Below are 18,999 nucleotides of genomic sequence, written 5' to 3' on the forward strand. Positions count from 1 at the left end.
TAATATATTTGTGCTGCTTTCACTGCCTGGTAAATTATAAGTGATATTAAAATGATGCCAGGCTCTGTGCCCATTAGTTTGGGTAAGATTTCTCCTCCACTGAAGGTGAGGGAAGGGATGAAGGAGTGGGAGTTGGAATGTTTACCTACAGGGCCACGGCTGTTTCTCTTCAGGTGGACACGCAACTAGGACCACAAAAGTTGGCGGTGACATTCAGAAATACACTGAAAAGAATCCACACATATTATTTTAAGATTTTTTTATTTGCTTATAAAAAAAGAATAAAAACAAGTCTTCAAAAACATATTTGCATTTACAAAGTAATCCCTGTAGTCAAGGGGAGGCAAGCTCTGAAACACATTGCTGGGCAATTATTCATTTAAAAAAAAAGGGGGGGTCTCTTTTGCATTGGAGCTGGTAGGAAGTGATTATTTTACATGGATCAAAAGCTGCTGGAAAACAGAATCTGTTTCTTTAATTATCAAATCCAGAAAGACAATATTCTAGTTCTGATTTCTGAATACCCGTGAAACCAGTTACTGAGTGATCTCAGAATTGGACAGATCAATTTCAACAAAAACGAGGTAGTTTCCTCAACGATGGTGGTATTTTTAATCATCAGCAAGGTCGTTGCCATGGGTACAGGTAAGTGGCGCGATCCACGGACCTCCACATACACGCTTCTGCAACTGGGGCCCTAATTCCCTCCAATGTAACCACACCTCTCTCATTTATTTTATGAATTGAAACGATCTAACAGAGAAGAGATCCCGGGGTTCAATTCATCCTTTCTGATTCCTCTCTCACACTCTTCTTTGGGAGACCATCAAATGAACTGGCATGCAATTAAAACAGCAAAGAGACAAGACTGCAACTGTGTCACAAAAAGGGACTGGTTTCAAAACACAATTTTTTAAAGCAACAATTAACGTTACCCATAGAGGAAATATCGGCCGATGACACGAGCCCTGCCTCCCCCTGCAAAGTAGCATACATCCATGTGACAACATCTTGTAAGTTAAAGCTCCGGAAGAGGGCCTGCCACCGCTCCTCAGACGTCTCCTGAGGCCGTCAGATGCTCGAGCTCCACAAATCCATGGCCTCCTGCTCGTCCTGGACCGGGGTGAACTCAGGCTGATCCGGATGGGACACTAAGGAGGAAAAGTGGGGGTGGGGGGGCCTGATGGGACCCAGGAACCAGAAATGGATAGTCTCCCCTATCTGAGTCCTTAGAGCAACACAGATTTGGTTGGTAAACCACAGAGGTGCCCTGCTTGAGGAGAAAGCCCTCACTGCTGTGCCCCCATGCCACTGCCCCAGGGCTTCATCGTTAGTACAAGGAGCAAAGGAAAAGACAAACTAGAAAAAAAAATGTTAGAAAACTAGAAGCGTGGCCAGTTGTTTAAATATTGTACATTTTATTTACAAAAGAAACCCTGCAACGAAGTAGAATCATAAAAGAGAATATAAAATTAAGAACCCAATCTTGTGTTATAAGCCCATCACCAGGAGAGAGGGGGAAGAGGGTGATCAAGAGAAGAAGGTGAAACGGAGAGCCAGGAGATCAGGTGCTCATCATCTTGGTGGAGTAGGCAAGAGGGACATACAGTTAAGTTACTGTTACAGAGCCTCAGAATAGAGGAGGTTGGGATGAAGTCTTGACACACAGTCAGAGAACTCCATTCAGAATGACGTGGGATGTCAGTTTCTATTACAGCTGACCTATATTTCTTTGTTATGTTTTGATGTTATCACTAATCATGTTTGGAGCATGATAGGCAGGAGACCTGAACATGGTGAGGTGGGGAAGCAGTGGAGGCAAGAGAGGGGTGACCATGGTTACGGGCAGGAGCTTAGCAGTGGTGGTGAACCGGTTCTGTATCCATAGCTAAATGCCCAGGTCAACGCAACCAAAGTGCCAGATCAGCCCTTCAGGGCTAGTAATCATTGTACGGGATGAGATCTGCAGGGACAGGGGACAGATTTGAGAGGGCAAGGAGGGAAAAGATGAACAGAGAAAAATACATCAACAAAACTTTGACCAATTTCTCGGGCAACTAAGGTTAAATTTTTTTTAAAGCAGAAGAATTTCCATGCACTGACAATGCTGGGCACTGGCCTAAAGCTGTCTATGAACCTCTCTCTCCGTGATTCAGTAAGGCCCTAGCTGGAAGACTGCTGCTGTTTGGGGGAGGTGTCTTCTGTAGGATTCTCAGTCTAACCCTTAGTGATGAAGCAAAGACACGTCTATCTTTATTCTTCAGATCTCCCCAGTCATGTGGTGGGCAGGACGTCCTTTGAAAGGATTGTGGGGAGCCTTGCTTATTATGGGGACAGTCTAAAGCTAAGAGTGAAATTTCACAGGATGATCATGGTCACACCATGACAGGAACAGCATGAAAACACTAAAATGTTCAACTGTACGTGACAAATGACCCAGTAGGAGGCCAAGTCTATGTGGATTACCATTGGGCAAATATTTGACCACTCTGCTACATCCCCTGCCCAGGGATCGGTATTGAGAAGCAAAGGAAACTTGGATGTGGTGGTTATTCGAATCTTCCCCTGGGGGATTTAAGTAGAGTGGACAGTAAATTGCACTCTACACAGGGGCTGAGGCTCTGCTGTCCTCTGCTAACCGTTGAATTTCAAGCCCGCCCTCCACAGGTTAGTAAGAACCACTGTATAACCGCACAGCCCGCAAGCGGCTGGTACTTACCTCCAACACCGTAGGCAGAACATGACGATGGGTCACAATATCCAGGCTGGCCAGACGGACCCTGTGGTCCAGGTACTCCCAGGTGGCCTGGGGGACCCCTTGGTCCAGGAGAGCCAGGTGGCCCAGGACTGCCAGGACGACTTTCCCCTGAGGGTCCTGTGAAGCGACCAACAATGAAGAGTCTGTCATTTACTACAATAGAGCGACTTTGGAGATCACCGTGATGTAAGCTGACTTTAAAAGATGTAACAATTAGGAGACTCATCCATTCTACTCATTGTGTGATTTTTTCCTAGAGTCCCTGAGTAAAGGATCATGCCATAATCACATGTTCTCCTCAGAGACAGTACTTGTAATCAACTCCAGCATCAGAGAGCAAAGCGTATGCTTCTCCATGTCCTCTTGAGCATTGAAGGGAAAGGAGGAGGAGGCCGATCTCAAAACCCTTATTTTCTCAATGGCGCTCTTGTTTTCCAAAACAGCTCCTCATGAATCCAATGTGTAGGCCTACCCATATGTACACGCACATGAACACGTTCAAACCATAACCTCATAAAGCTAAAATTGGTGTGTAAATTAGTACCGGCCTATGTTTTCAGCTAATTAAATTAGTCTAGGTCTAAAAACATTATCCTGGAAAAGACAAATGGAAAGTAGTTTAAAATTGGACCCAGTGCGTTAGTCTAAATTGCTTTGGGGCCATCTTACATCAATTAAAAACTTTGAGTAGAAATAAGGGGTGATTAAAAAAATTTTTTTTTGAATTCAAGAAATTTGTTGGAAACAAAAAACCCAGGATTGCCAAGAAATTTGTTGGGTTTGGTTTTTTGGTTTGCATGCCTATTGAATGGAGGCCTGGCTTTCCTCTTAAAAGACATTTTCAACTAGAAATAAAACCATTCATCTACACAGGGAGAGGAAAGGGTTCCGGAAGTCCCAGCCCTAGCTGAGGAGCGATTGGGAATCGATGGTTGCTGTGAGAGAAGTCAGCTTCCTTCAGGGAAGTGGCCCCTGAGAGGCCACCCACACTCTCGCGGATGTTCCAGCTTCCGTATACACTGCTTCTGAAGCACTCAGGGGACTCGGTGGGTTTCTTTTTTAAGAGCACATAAAGTTGGAAGGGAAAAGTAATGTGTAGGGTGTAGGTAGGGCAGGGATCTGAGAGACGGATTTGATCATAATCAATTATGTGTATGTGTGAAATATTAAAGCTATAAAAAGATCACAATCCCACTCAACTAACATCGAAATGAGATACAGACACAAGTACTGCTTGCTGCTTGAATAATGTGGACCTACAAGGGCATTCAGTTTCCGTCCATCAGTTCTCACAGACCACCAAAGACATGACGTCAAACATGATATCAGTTCCTCACACAGGAAGTAAAAGAGCCTATCATCAAGACGGGCCTATTGATTTTGGACTATCGCTTAAAGACATGGTCTAAAACCACTGTTACACTGAAAAGAAAAATCTGTACACATTTGACTCCCTAAGGCCAATAAGGGTTGTAAATACAACAGGACACAAGCTCATGTTTCCGGTGACAACTCAGCTCATCTGGAGATAATTTGAAAAACATGATATTGTACTCAGAACTCAAAACTTCCACAAAGCTCATTTGGCAGGACAACCACAGCAGGAACTAACAATGTTCTCCAAATTCCCTCGTGTTCCTCTAGATTTCACGCTTCCCTTACAGTTCAGCTGAGGCTGTGTGACTAGTTCCCATCAGAGGAGTAGGGCTGGATGGTAGACATCACCGTATTTAGGAAACTGAGACTGGTGGGCCTTCTTCATTTTTTTTTTCTTGGAGGGTGTAGAACTCACGAGGTCTAACATGGCAGAGTCTTGACCGCAAACACCAGAAAGTGTGCAAATGTGAGGTAAAGCTTCGTTGTATCACCAAGCCCTTGGGAGTCATATGTTACTGTAGCCTTGTCTAACTCATCCGATCAAAATGAACCCACATGTACTGTAGTGTTTTAGGCTGACATCAGGGGTGGATTGTAACCAGCGCATTGGCCTTTCAATAAAATAAATGAGAAATACAGTTATTCCTGTTGACACCAGGGTAGAATACAGTTATTTTCTTCACCTATGAAGTGATCATAAAGATTTCTATCTTATCATTTCCGTTAGGTAGAAAGATTTACCTGCTGGTCCAGGGGGACCTCTGGGGCCCTGAGTTCCGATGCCTGGATTGCCTTTCTCTCCTTTGAGACCAGTTAGACCTGTTTTTAAAAAGGGAGGGTGACAGAAATTCTCTTCAGAATCAAATCTTGGAAGTTCCATTTTTAGACGTTACAAACATTCTTTTCACGTGAGGACGATGAAGTTGGTTTAGGGTTACAGGTATAGGATTCTAGGTTAGATTCTGACATGGCGAGATTATACAAAATCGCATTCCAGAAGATCAGCCCTGTGATCTGTATGTGTTCTTCTGCTCTTCCTCCTGCCTACTGAAGTGGCTCAGCCGGCCAGGCACCGACCTGTCACTGTACATGACAGACCACTCGGTGAACCTAACTGGCAATTCACTAGCAGCACCATAGAAACCACGAGTGGACACGTCTAACATTTTCCTTTTGGTCCACCTCATAATACATCTGCAGAAGGCATGAGTTATAATTAAACAACAAACTTCTGAAGACCGTGACTTTCCATTAAGAAGTTGGAAGCTTTGGGGAAGCCTGGGTTTGATTTGGCTGATTCAGCCCCATAAAAAAAAAAAAAAAAAATCTAAATCAATTTGGGCTTCTTTTCCATTGGGCAGACCTCTTATTCCAAACAATTTACAGATTTCTTTTAAAAACATGTTCTGACTATGTAGCCCTGACTGGCCTGGAACTTACCCTGTAGACCAGGCTGGCCTTGAACTCATAGAGATCAGCTTGCTTCTACCTCCTGAGTGCTGGGGTAAAAAGGTGTACACCACAGCACCTGGCTCAGTTTTCAGTATTCTTAACAAAGGACACATTTTCACAGGTCAAAAAACAACAAGGAGACGCATACGCTGACTCATCATTATCCAATCATATTTTACAAGACCACTGGATGGGTGACAGCACCTTTAGGTGTCCCTGCCTCAAACCAAGACAGGTAAGCATTACATTAGAATCGGATCCCATAGCTCAGATGACTCAGTGTCTCGGCTATAACAATGCTTTGAAAGATTGGAGGACAAAAATAGCATCTCTCTTTAACAAAGTTTACCGAGAAATTATGTCGAACTGGCTGAGACTGGAAGAAAACGTCTATAAATTAGAGTGGTAAACTTGATAGGTAAGAATAAGATAAAGGATTTTCAAGTTCAAAGTACAGTAACTTTTTCCTTAGCATAAATACAATACATATTCACTGTAGACAAATTTGAAATCATAATAATCAAGAACTCTGACAGCTGAGAATAGTGTTTTAACATTCTAGCTTCTAAGTTTTAAAAGGAAAAGGTACAGTGTTTGTTCTGGAAATAATGAGGAAGAATGAAGCTAGGCAGAGATGCACAGTCCTTAAATAATGCAAATATTAATGAATGGCTACACAGCTTGGATGGATTCTGCAATCCTAGTAATTATCTCCTGGGGTCAAAATACCATGGCACCTCTGAAATAAAAATCTCTTCTTTCTGGGCAGCCGTTGACCAATGAGCCAACTACGACAGCACTTCCCAACACCCATGCCTGCTGTACACAGCTTGGATAGTGCTAAGTGAACCCGACAAAGGTCAGGGCTTCTATCACCAACCCCGGGCAAAGGCTCCACACCCTCTCTGTACACATCCAGTTGAGATCTGACTATCCGTTTGGAAGCCCACAGGGAGGTAAAGATTTCTCTGAGGTAAACCTGTCCTCTTTGAGCTTTAACGGCATGTAACTAACTCCAGGAGCCTTCGTTTCAGGCTCAGTGACTAACCACGCTGCCAGATGAAAGCCACCCTACACAAGTGTGTTTGGTTACTTTTGCGTCACAGTGACCAAAATACTGATGGAAGCACATTCAAGGAGGAAAGGCTCACAGTTTCAGGAGTTTGGGTGCTGGGGACTATGGACCCCAAGACCCTTGATTTCCTGTAAGCAGCTTGTTTTCCTGTGCTTGCAGCTGCTCTGAGCATGGGACCCTGCTAGCAGGGGCGTGGTTTCTGGTAGCTTGCAGCTGAAGGATCCTGAGAACTAGGGCGTGGCCATTGGTCAGGGAAGGCTCTATATAAGCTACCCTGGAACACAATAAAGCTGGCATTCTTGACATTCTTGGGGAATTCAAGGATGACCCATGTCTCTGTCTCTGTCTTATGTGTGTTTCAATCTCCAGTTCCTTGCCCCACTTGTGAACTATACCTTAGCACATAGCGCATAGAGCAGGTAGTGTTTTACATTTGGGTCCTTCGCAGTGGAAAGGTATGGCAGAATTCATGGAGGCAGCGGTATATAGCAGGGCCTGCTCACACTGTGGTGAATCAGGAAGTGAAGTGGAGTGGACAGAACCAGGGGTAAACATAACCTCCGAAGCCCTACCCGACTCCTAAAGTCTCTGCTGTCTTCAAAACTGCACTGCAAGCAGCATCCGAGCACAGAAACCGCGAGTCTCTGGAGACACTGCAGATCCAAACTGCGTAGCCATTGGAAGCTAACTAGAGTTAGTCCTTTTCGTCTGATCGGGGTCCCCACCTGTCAATGCTTTTGTCCTAAAAATGTATCTTGGTATTTAGTGACAACCCCTGTTCTTCTGTCAGAAATCACACGACTTTCCCTGCAGGGAGCCTCTGAGTGTGAAGGGATTCGAACATAATAAAACCCTCTGATGACTAAGGCTAGGCCTGCTCCTCATTACTCTCTACTGTGACTCAACGACCTCTTGTGACCTTATGCTACCAGACCATCTGAACTCACTCACAGCAGAAGACACAGATTAGCTTGAAGGAGCCTCCAGTAAGGTACCCTCAGGAATACCTCCCCAATTTCCTGAGTTAAAAGGCAAGGGGTGTTAAAAGTAACCAAACTGATTGCTTTGATTTTTTTTAATCTATAGAGAAAAGCAGGTATAATTTGGTGCTCTCTACAATGCAAATAACAGCAACTGAGAGAAAACCTGGCAAAAATATTCAGTCCCTTGAAATGTCTTAGAAAAGATGAAGACTTAAAAGATACAAATCCATACTGGTAGGGAAATTTAGGTTTTATTGTCCTTGAAGTTATTCTATATTCCATACTCATAGTACAGGCTAATATGTTAATATTTGTCTTTGTACATAGATGATTCCCATAATGGGGATTATCCATGCGCATCACACCTGAGCTTGACTGTAGGTCTCATTCATTCTCTCCCCCTCCCTCATTCTTTCTCCCCACATGTAAAAATTAATGAGGATTGAAATTAAAGGGCAAGTTATACACAGATGTGGTGAGACCTGGAGATGCCTTTGTATGCCTTGTAGACCTTGTTAAAAGGCAAGAGGATCAAGTGTCCTAAAACACGAGTCTGCAGCTGCTCGTCAAGTGATTAAGTCCCCCAGAGCTGGGTATGAAGAAATTCTTTACAGAAAAAAAAAAAAAAACAAAACAAAACACAGTCACAGTCCACAAAAGAGATTTTTGCAAGGACCCAAGGTGAGGCCACTTGATAATGAGAAGGGGCCACCCAAGTTAGGTGCTAGCACCCATTCTAGGAGATCCTGGGATTCCTTAATACAGGAAATATTCCCTCCTGAATCCCCCTTGCCCCTCCCTGTTTGCCTCTACCACTGTTTCTCCCTTTGTTGAGACAGTGTCTCGCTACATAGAACTGGCTGACATGAAATTCACTATGTAGACCAGACTGGCCTCAAACTCACAGAGTTCTACATGTCTCGACTTCCAAGCGCTGGGATTAAAGGTGTGCATGCATCAACATGCCTAGCTATTCCTCATGTTTAAAGTCCCAACTCAATCCTTCAGAATTGTAACAAGCAGAGCCACAATGGGTCCAAGAGATCAAGGGCGACCCATCTTATCTGTGGTTCCATTCCAACACTTTCTTGTTGTCTTCCACACGATACGTAAATTTAAAAAATGTTTGTTGCATCAACTAACAGATGAATGGATGAACTGTCAGCCCTTGTGGCTTCCTCATGGCCTTTGCTATCTCTGATGCATCATATTGTTTATTCGCATTTCCATCGTGCCCCCAAACTAAAAGGCTTTTGACTTTGGCATCATACTTTATTGAGCTCTCTTGAATCAGACCAAATGAAAGCCTCACCATGAATAGGCGGCCCAGTATATACGGGACGGCACCTAAGTGAAGGTATGTCTAGATCGGCACGCAAATATGTGTACTAAGCAGGCAAGATCCCTGGAGGATGGATAGTCAAAATTCCTTAGGCTGAGGCTTCAACTCTAATCCTCCCACTTTTAAATTCTGTAAAACTGGTTTTTTAAAAATCTAGTCCCTGCTGGGTGGTAGTGGCACACACTTTTAATCCCAGCCCTTGGGAGGCAGAGGCAAGCAGATCTCTGTGAGTTCAAAGACAACTAGGTCTACAAAGTAAGTTCCAGGAATGTTACACAGAGAAACCATGTCTTGGAAAAATATCTAGTCCCCTATGTGCCTGTAATCCTAGCACTTGGGTTACAGATAGAATGATCATAAGTTCAAGACCAGCCTCAGTGACATAGTGAGTTTGAGACAGTCTGGGCTATATGAGACAATGCCTCCGAAATAGAATTATTCAGTGTAATTCATATCCATCATAAAATATTTTTAAATGATGGTTGAAATAGTGGGTGAATGATTGACATGTCAAGTTCCACTGTAGGCTTTGATAAGGAGAATGTGGCTGGCAGTACATCAGGTATTCATATAAGCTATTTCTCTAGGTCATAAACGCCAGGTGGTTTGCATCTGTAAGCTCATTTTCAGTCTTCACAAGAACCAATAGGGCTGATGCTAATACTATCCCTGAAAGAGGGTTATAAAACCGAGGCCAAGTTACCTGTCCTTAAGTAGGACAAAAGAACAGAAAACCAATGTACTGGCGCCTCTCCACCCGGTGGTAGTCCTGTAGCCCTATGGTTGTCCTCATTTAGGTTGCACTTTCTCAATGCCAAAGGGTGTGCCTGTCCTCCCTTCCGTCAACTCAGCAATCAGCCTTGAATTTGTACCAGTTTCCTCTTGCTCTCTTTGCCCTCTGCTCTGAGCAAGACGCAGGGCTGAATTCAAAAGGATTCAGCTTACACTGACTACACGTCCTGCCCTGCGTCTGGCCCTTTGTTGTCTGTTTCCTATTTTCTTTGGCCCGTTGGCCTTCAACTTGGAATATTTTATTCAGTTCTGTGCCCTTGGCCACCCCAAGCACTCCAGGCAGAGGTCTCAGGCAGCTCTAAGGAGCAGATTCCCTTCCTCCCGAGCCGAGACATTGGGAGAAGCTCCTGGGATTTCTGCCTGGGCAGATATGCAAGGCCTGGGGAATGCTTTCCTTGTCATTATATGAAAAGCCAGAGACTGTGAAGCAAGGCTTCAGCTGTGTTATATTTGTCTGTTGCCTGGGAAATGCTGGCAGTGAGATCCAAGTGTGGTCTGTTCTTCACGTGGTGTGGGTTCCAATGCCTCGAAGGTACAAGGTACTTAGTAGCCACTTAGAAGAAGGCAGGGTGCCTGATTCAGGTCCATGAGTATCCGATGCATTTTCCTAAGCTCTCATGCTTCTGTATGTTTAGGTCACAGGACTAGTTAAGATCATACAGAGCTCTATATTTATGGGAAAGTGGTCAAGGATAGAAAATATGGGATTGTTTTAGGTGTAAAGAAGCCCAGCAAAAGTATTTCCTGTTGTCTTTTTGATGCTAGCAGCTGGCTATTTACAATGCTGTTATAATTCAGGACCCTGCCAGGGAAATACAAACCACTCTAGGGCTCTTTGGGAAAGTGAATTCCACAGAGACAGAATTTCAAAAATAAGATAGTGTTAGAGGGTCTTAAAAGCTACATGGAGATGCGGCCTATAAATTAACAAGAGCAAGAAGTCACTATTAATCGTTGAAGTGCCGGGACAATAGAAAAAGATGGTGTGAGGAGAGGTGCAGCCAGAGGAGGAGAGCAGAAAGAAGAGAAGGTCCTCGGTGGTCACCGGGCACCAGTCTACTGGAGCGCTGTAGACTACCTACTCACAGCTACAGGTACATGGATGGCAGAAAGGAACACACACCATGTCAGGCACCAGGAAACCCAGCTATCTGCTCATGAGTTTTAGATACTCACACTATGACCCCCATGGGTACATACAAATGCCAGAGCAAAGGCCACCCTGTCACTTTCATCTCCAAAACATTAACATCCTTCCTTCAATGATGCTACATCTTCTGCAGCACAAATCATCAACAACTCATGTTATTCATGATTGGTGGGAAAGCTTACAAAATGAATAGTTTAGGCTCAGCATGAATCGCCAACCAATCAGTGACATTTAAATGACAGTTTGGTCTCCATGCCTTGTAGAATTGAACTGAAAAAATGATGCAATGGTGCCTACCCCCGGGGATGAAAGAGAACTATATAAGGGAGTTGGGATAAGATCAAAGTCTGCAGGATTTAAAATGAAAATGCTTTTGCAGTCAACAGGACTCCTTTTTGAATAAGCACACTTTGCATATGAGGACGCTCATTATGTTTTCCAGGTTTTGGAGAACTTCAGAGAAGTCAAGCTTTTTGCTGTAGTTACCTAGTAATCTCATGCCAGTATTCGATCTAGAGCCAAATAAAGTTGGAAGGGCCAATGCACATGCCTTCTCTATGTATGTTTTAGTCCATTTTTTAAAAAAAGTACATCCTGGGATACACTTACTTCATCATCATTATATACCAGCTACCTGAAGCAGTGAGCCTTGGTAATGCCATCCCTGGGAGATGGTCCTGTTGTAGGGAAATTTCTGTTTAGTGAGATGATACAAGTGCAGTGTGTTCGTGCATCTAGGAAAAAAATCACTTCAGTGCAATATAGACCCCAGGTTCTGGTCCCCTTGTTCTCAGTGACACAATTACTAGTTCATACTTGGTGCAGTTTCATCACCTAAGAGAGAGCTTGGCAGGTGTAATGATGTAATTCTGTCTGTGATTTCAGCGGTTAGGAAGACCGGGAGTTCAAAACTCGCCTCAGCTACATAGCAAGTTAAAGCCAGCTGAGGCAACATGAGATCCTGTCTCAAAACAAAATAAAATAGGCTGGGGAACAGCTCAGTCAGTAGAGTACTTGCTCTGTAAACACAAAGATCTGAGTTGGATTTTACAGACCTCAAGGAAGAAGAAGGAAGAGAAGAAAAAAGAGGAGAAGGAGGAGGAGGAAGAAGAGGGTAGCAGCAGTAAGTGGTGGCACACACTAGAAATCACAGCACCGGAGAGACAGACACAAGAGGATCCCTGGAGTTTGCTTATCAACCAGCTTTGCTTACTTGGAAAGGTCAGTGAGATGTCTCAAAGGTGGTTGAGGTGATTAACACCTGCAGCTGTTGTCTGGCCTCCACTTATACCTGCACACACATGTATGTGTACCTGCAAACACGTGCATACACATACATGAACACATACACACATGCACACACAAAGGAGGGTCTAATCCAGGGCTGGAATGCACACACATGATGGTATAAACACACACACACACACACACACACACACAGAGAGAGAGAGAGAGAGAGAGAGAGAGAGAGAGAGAGAGAGAGAGAGAGAGAGAGTAGGAAAGTCTAGTAGTCTAGTCCAGGACTAAAATGTTCTCGATAGTTAAACACCTTTCTGGCATATGGAAGACCCAGGATTTGACCTTCAACATCACAAAAATAATGGGGCTAATCCTGATCTTATAAGGTTTTTATTTTTAATGAATATCATACTAGCAAATAACATGGTATTTGTTCCATATACACCAGCACTCTTTCTTATCAAAGCCCACAGTTACATCTTCCTCTAACTCCTGAAACCATTTACTTTCTACAATCTCAAGGCATCTGCCATCAAGAAGACAGAATTTGGGAGATTTTATTAATTCTTTCTGAGAAAATTAAAAATACCTCATTCCAAGTAAATAACTTATATCAAGTAAATGAAGAATCTCATTGTTGACCCGGTTAGATTCTGTTTTCAATTTAAGACACCAGTGTTGATACAAACATTTCAACAACTGGAATAAGAAAATGAACAGATGAATTGATGATCAAGGGGATCTAGGTAGAATCACCCAAGCCAACGACCAAAGAGGCCTGGAGGGTCAGAAGGGTCAGCACATGACTGGCAGTTCAGGGAATCAAGGAGGAAGATGAAGGTTGATCCTTATATAAAGAACCTTGTATCCCCAGGGCACTACAGGGCATAAGGAGAGGAACTAAGCAAGCATAGGAAATGTTAGTCTACAAGAAAAACAGTTTTCTCTTATTGTAATATAGTAAGGAAAGGCAGGGGGGAACCAGGCCATATAACAACAGCATGATGCTGTGCATGATGAAGCCCTGAAGTTCTGAGTGCCAGCAGCTGGGGAAACCAGCAAAGAAGTGTGTGAAGGAAACCTCAGCTGTGTGGTCTCTTTGACTCCTCCCATTCTGAGGAGTCTCTGCGAGTTACAGTCTAAGAGGGAAGAGAGCTGGCAGAATATTGTGCTACATAAGTTTTGAGTACAACTTTCTAGACTGAAATGAGACAAAGCTTCAAGAAGGAGGAGAGAGACAGCAACCAGAATGAGCAACAATCGTCTCTGAGTTAATAAGGAGAGCTGCAGAGAGCCACGCATGCGGCATTGCTTAGACCAAGGGAGCATCTGTCATTTTCTTCTGTTCTCTGAACACAAAGAATGTTTGGCCACTTCTCAAAGGAAGGAGTTAAGCAGAGATACCATTCTAAGATAGTATTCTTCAAACTGAGATAATCAAATTCAAGATCTCCTGCGAGGGTTAATGTGTGAATTTGACACAACCTACAATCACCTGGGAAAAGAATACCAATGAGGGACCATCTAGATCAGCTCTGCCTATGGGCATGTCTGTGAGGGACTATCTTGGTTGCCTTAGTTCATGTGGGAAAACTCAGCCTGAAAGTGGGTTCTCTAGTTTAGGTTCTTGACCATATAACAGTGTAGAAAGCTGGTTGTATGCATGCATTCATTTCTCTCAACTCCTGACTGTGGAAGTGGAGTGACTAGCTGTTTTAACTTTCAATTTCCCTGCAGTGTGAGCTAAAATTAGGAGTCTTTCTCTGCTAAATTACTCAGTGAAAGAACATTTTATCACACCATCAGAAAAGAGACTAAACCATTCCCCTGGGGGAGGAGCTTTTAATTAAACAGAAAACAGAGTAAGACTGCTTTTCCACTTACTCCAGCTTCACATACTTGCATGGCTACTATACCAGCATTCCATGTCAGCCCTCTCCCACCCTGGCTGTTCTGGAATTCTCTGAATTAATCAGGCTGGCCTGGAGCGCAGAGATTCACCTGCCTCTGCCTCTAAGTGCTGGGATTAAAAGTGTGCACCACCATACCTTGCTCATTCACATATCTCTCTGATGTCGGATGCCCTTCTGTATGCTGTGACTAGGTCTTATTATCATTGGTTAATAAAGAAGCTAATTTGGCCAATAGTCAGGCAGAAAAGAACCAGGCAGGAAATCAAAGCAAAGATGAAGGGAAAAATAAGGTGAAGTCTGAAAGATGCCAACTGCCACCAGAGAAGCAAGACAGGAGGTAACAAGCCACAAGCCTTGTGGTAAAATACAGAATAATAGAAATGGATTAATTTAAGTTGCAAGAGCTAATTAACAGTAATTCTGAGCTAATAGACCAAAGAGTTTGTAATTAATACTAAGCCTTAGAGTGGTTATTCAGGAACTGGCAGGCAGAAAAGAAACATCCAGTTACATATTTCTATATATTTTACTGTACAGCATGTTTTAGAAGCTTGAAAAACTGTGACAGAGAAACCAAATGGAGGACTGCTGATGAAAAACTATCCAGATGAAGAAAGCTGCGAGTCTTCAGTCTCCGCTGGAGAGTGAACTTCATTTGAGTACTATTCCAGAGACTATTCAACAGCCATGTTTCTTTTAATCCTGCTTTCATAGTTTATTATATTTCTGACTAACAATATTTTTTTCCTCACTATGAAGCAGTGTTATCATAAGATGGTCTTACTCAGCATCACAATAGTCATAATTGATGCAACAGTGAAAAAAATAATACCTCCTCTGTTTCTTATTACCAGTCCTGACGCTGACTGACTTTGAATCCTGTTTGGCTTCAGTACCCTCATATTCTTCCTTTTACATAAAACGGGAGGGCCAGAGAACAGATGGATGAGGACTTTGGTTTCAATTCGATTACACACAACACAGCACACAAACATGAACGATGCTGTGGGAATTCATATGCCCAACAGTTGTCTAGCTACCATTTGAGAACTCCTGGGCAATTTTTCTTTCATTGGATCAGTCGTTATCTACTGTAGAGGAAAGACTCAGTTTGGCAAGAGCAGAGGAAGGGTTTCCATAAAGAGCAAAGCAACTTGTCGCTTGCTGGGAGTGGATCCGGCACTGGCTCTACACTCTGTGAGTCACTGTTTCTCCATCCTCAACACCACTGAAGGGTACTCTGTTGCCAGAAAGAGATTCCCTCCGGGCGTCCAGATCTTCGGGGCATTGGAAGGCCTTAGCCCTTCTTTCTGATTCCGTGTACTGCTTGACAATCAGAACCAGATACTAATCAATGTGACAGCCTTGTAGGAAGCGGAGCTAAAAGCATTGTACACATTGTCACAACATGGTGACTCTCACTCTCAAAAATCTAGCTTTCAACTAACGTCAGAGGCACACACAACTGGGAGTAAGAGTCAGTAAGTGTACCACCTCTCCAGGGGTGGCAATATTTCTAGTCTGGGGTGATCAGGGTGAGGTTCATGCACAGGGCAGGATTAACCTGAACCGTGCACTCAGAATAAGATGCATGGGAGCAGGAGGTGGGGAGGGAGTGGGAACTGAGGTAGGTATGTAATAAAATGAGAAAAGATCATTTTTAAAACTTAATTAAAAAAAGAACAAGATGCATAACACAATGGAAAGATGATTTTTCTAGAGGTAGAAAAATCCTTTTCTGTGATACCATAACCCCTACAGGTAAAGCTCAGGGAAGACCACAGAAAAGCCTGAGGATTGAGACAAATGTTACAAGATTGTCTCCTCTGGACGTGCCAGGGACGCCGCACCCACGAACTCTCAACAACACGGTTGCTCGCACAAGACCACACCAGCTGACATGCCAATCTGAATGAGGGAAAAGTTGACAAGACCCTACTCCTAAATGAAATCAGGAAGTCAAGCAGATGCCAAGGTAAGGAAAACCAGTTTTTGTCCCTAGTGAGCCCTGTGGTAGGTGCCCCAATCCTAGGTTGCCAGCCCTAAACATATGTCCCCATGGGCAACCCTAACTGGACTCGGTCAGTTGTATACATCTGTGTGTCTTTATACAGATAGAAGAGTAATTGTAAAAGAATTCATGTAGAAGTTCATGAATTTGAGAGGCACAAAGACACAAAGAGGGTACTCACATACACAATTCTCAAAATAACTAAACAAAGCCTCTTAGTGGTGAGTTGGGACTTCTGGTGCTCCTCCGTCACACAAGCAGGTGAACTCTGATTAGCAGGCATGCTCCTTCATTTCCTCAATCTCAGGACATATAATAAATGTAGTAATACAGGGAGAATTAGTCTGACTCTGTTATTTCAGTCCCTGTCACTGTGTAAGCACCACGGTCACACTCTGATCCACCGTCGCCTCCTCTGGGGATAGCCTGTGAGAGAACTGGCCCAGCTTACCTCGTTCTCCTGGGGTCCCCGGCACACCTGCATTGCCCGGGAAGCCTGGGGCACCTGGGGGTCCTTGGTCTCCAGGGGTTCCAGGTGAACCTGGTCTCCCAGGCTCCCCAGGAGGGCCCTGGATGGTCCGGATGGATGAGGAATGGCTGGGAATCTGGTTGAGGATGGCTGTATACCTGGCCATATGACCTGAGCAACGACAGATAAATGAACTGTCACACATTGAAAGGGGAAACTGGGGTGTCACTCTTCAAACCTCCGAACAGTTCTGTCCGGTGTCCGCTGAGGAAAAGGCACACCCTTCTTGATTTGTGACTTAGAATTTTTTGCATCTTATCCTGGATGTTATTAATGGCTTGGCCTCATTCAAGTCGCGTCTCATATGTTTGGAATTCCACACTTCGCGTCAGCATTGCCATAAACATCCCTGAACGGCAGTCATAAATTTCATCCTCACCCCAACACTTATCTGACCCCTGACCCCTCACCAGGCTGCCTTTTTCCCCAGCAATTTCCCTCCACATTATTTACTTGTCTTTGTTCCAACCCACAAAGCCTGCTCCACCCTCTTGCTCCGGACAAGACCTATGTCTGTGCTCAACTCTGGTTGCCAAGACGGTTTTTTCAAGAATCTTTGCTTGTGTCCCAGCTGCAAACTGCCCCTGTCCTGGGTTTAGATAGATAGATAGATAGATAGATAGATAGATAGATAGATAGATAGATAGATAAACCCTGCTGCTCTTTCTGGAAATCCCTTAACTCAGTGATATTGGGATGAATTCATTTTAGTAATTACACATAACGCCCTAGTACTATAAATACTTCATATCCCAGCATCTTTGAAAGTGAGATTTCTCCACATAGGTCACTATTATTCATCTCCTTTTTAAGGAATGAGTGGTTTATTTATTATTCCAGTGTATAGGGTCACCCACTCTTTCTGTGGCTTTTTTTTTTTTTTTTTTTGGTTTCCTTGTTTCTGGGAGGCAAGGAGATCTCATGTATCTCATGCTGGCCCTCACTAGCTTGTTGCTGAGGGTGGCCTTGAACTTCTCATCTTCCTGTCTCCACAACCACAGTGGTAGGATTACAGGCATCACTAAGCCTCGTTCACAAAGTGCTGGGGATCAAACCTGGGACCTCACACATGTAAGGCCAGCACTCTTCCAACCGAGCTACATCCTCAGACATATTTACTTCCCTTTAAACACTTAAATCTAAATAAAAGCAGCAATCGTATCTTGGGAGGTACATATAAAACACAGCCAATGCATTCTTTCCTTAACATTGACCATGCCTGTGATCCGGGAGGCCCTCCTGATTCAACCAACGGGCATGTCTGCTGCTCTTTGGGCAGGTGAGGCATCCATCTTTCCCACTTCCCATATTGACCGGAGCTGTCATTTACCACGTCTGCAGCTGCTGTCTCTCTGCCCTCTCTCCGTTTCCCACGTAACTCTTTTTGACACCATTCTTGCCATCTCCTAAGAGCTAAAACCCAGATGACCAAGCTTGTGTGGAAGCATATGCCAGCCCATAAACGGGGTTCTGGGTGAGAGTTTAAGCAGCACAGACGAAAGCAGAGCTGTGTTCAGGGAGGAGCCAAGGGGTGGCAGCTGCTGCCATTTCCTCCGATCACAGCTGCTGTGGCAGATCCCCCCCCACACACACACACCACCACCACCACCACCACCACCACCACCACCACGGCACAGATTCCTTCCAGCTCTTGGCTCATTATTTCTGACTCCACTCCTAGAAGCCACTCATCAAAGTCTTGAGAATTTCTAAGGGAGAAAACTCGACTTTGAGAGCAGGTTTTAAACCGTCACAAAGCCAAGGTTTTCATCCTCTAGCAAAATAAGGCAGCAGGTATCGTGACTCAGTCTTCCTGTTGTGTGTAGGAAGCCACAGTGCATTTTCATACAAACTTGATCTTTTACTCGTTTACAATGTCCGTTTGAGAGTAAGAAACCTATGAAATAACGCAGAGCTTATATGAGCTCTGGGTGCATCCCACTCCAAAAGAGACTAAAGTCCAGGTTTCCTTGTAGCCTTTATTGTTTTTAAAGACCTCATTTTGTCACTAATTGGAACTGTTTAGTTTCGTTGGTAAATTTTCTCTTCCACACACACCAGCTGTGGGCACTACAGAATTGAATCAAATTGAATTTAGATTGAATACAGCATACGGAGAAAACAACTGTGCTTGATGATGGTGGTTTTGCCCTCCTTCTGCGACTGATTATTTTGCCTGCCTGAAAACCCCCATATCTCTCCATCCACACCTCCCCAGAGTAGGACCTGGGTTCATCCCAAAGGAACAGGTGGAATTTTGGGTCTTGCCAACAGACCTCGGCACTTACTGGGTTCCACTGGCCTGACTCCCAAACTCCTCTAGGTTAAAGTAAATACAACCGTGAGACAGATAAGGCAACTACTCTGAAAATGTCATT

At 44.0% G+C, this 18,999-nt stretch overlaps 1 protein-coding gene across 4 annotated transcripts in view; it reads right to left on the reverse strand.

Annotated features, from left to right (window-relative positions):
• Positions 1-253: 253 nt before the first annotated feature.
• Col14a1 (collagen type XIV alpha 1 chain) overlaps positions 254-18,999 on the reverse strand; it is a 185,925-nt gene continuing 167,179 nt past the window's right edge. For 3 of the 4 annotated variants that reach the window (XM_050145067.1, XM_050145065.1, XM_050145066.1), the window contains exons 45-48: positions 16,544-16,732; positions 4,877-4,954; positions 2,720-2,875; positions 254-1,151 (exon numbers count right to left, since the gene is read on the reverse strand). In XM_050145067.1, coding sequence (XP_050001024.1) covers positions 1,072-1,151; positions 2,720-2,875; positions 4,877-4,954; positions 16,544-16,732 — 503 coding nt within the window. In that variant the 3' untranslated portion in view covers positions 254-1,071. Of the gene's footprint in view, positions 1,964-2,719; positions 2,876-4,876; positions 4,955-16,543; positions 16,733-18,999 lie in introns of all 4 variants that reach the window. The other variant, XM_050145068.1, reaches the window with a different exon arrangement.

Source organism: Alexandromys fortis, unplaced genomic scaffold (assembly GCF_014885135.2).
Source record: "Alexandromys fortis isolate MF-2015 unplaced genomic scaffold, M_Fortis_MF-2015_v1.1 scaffold_2_1_26212458, whole genome shotgun sequence".
In the NCBI taxonomy this organism is placed as follows: domain Eukaryota; kingdom Metazoa; phylum Chordata; class Mammalia; order Rodentia; family Cricetidae; genus Alexandromys; species Alexandromys fortis.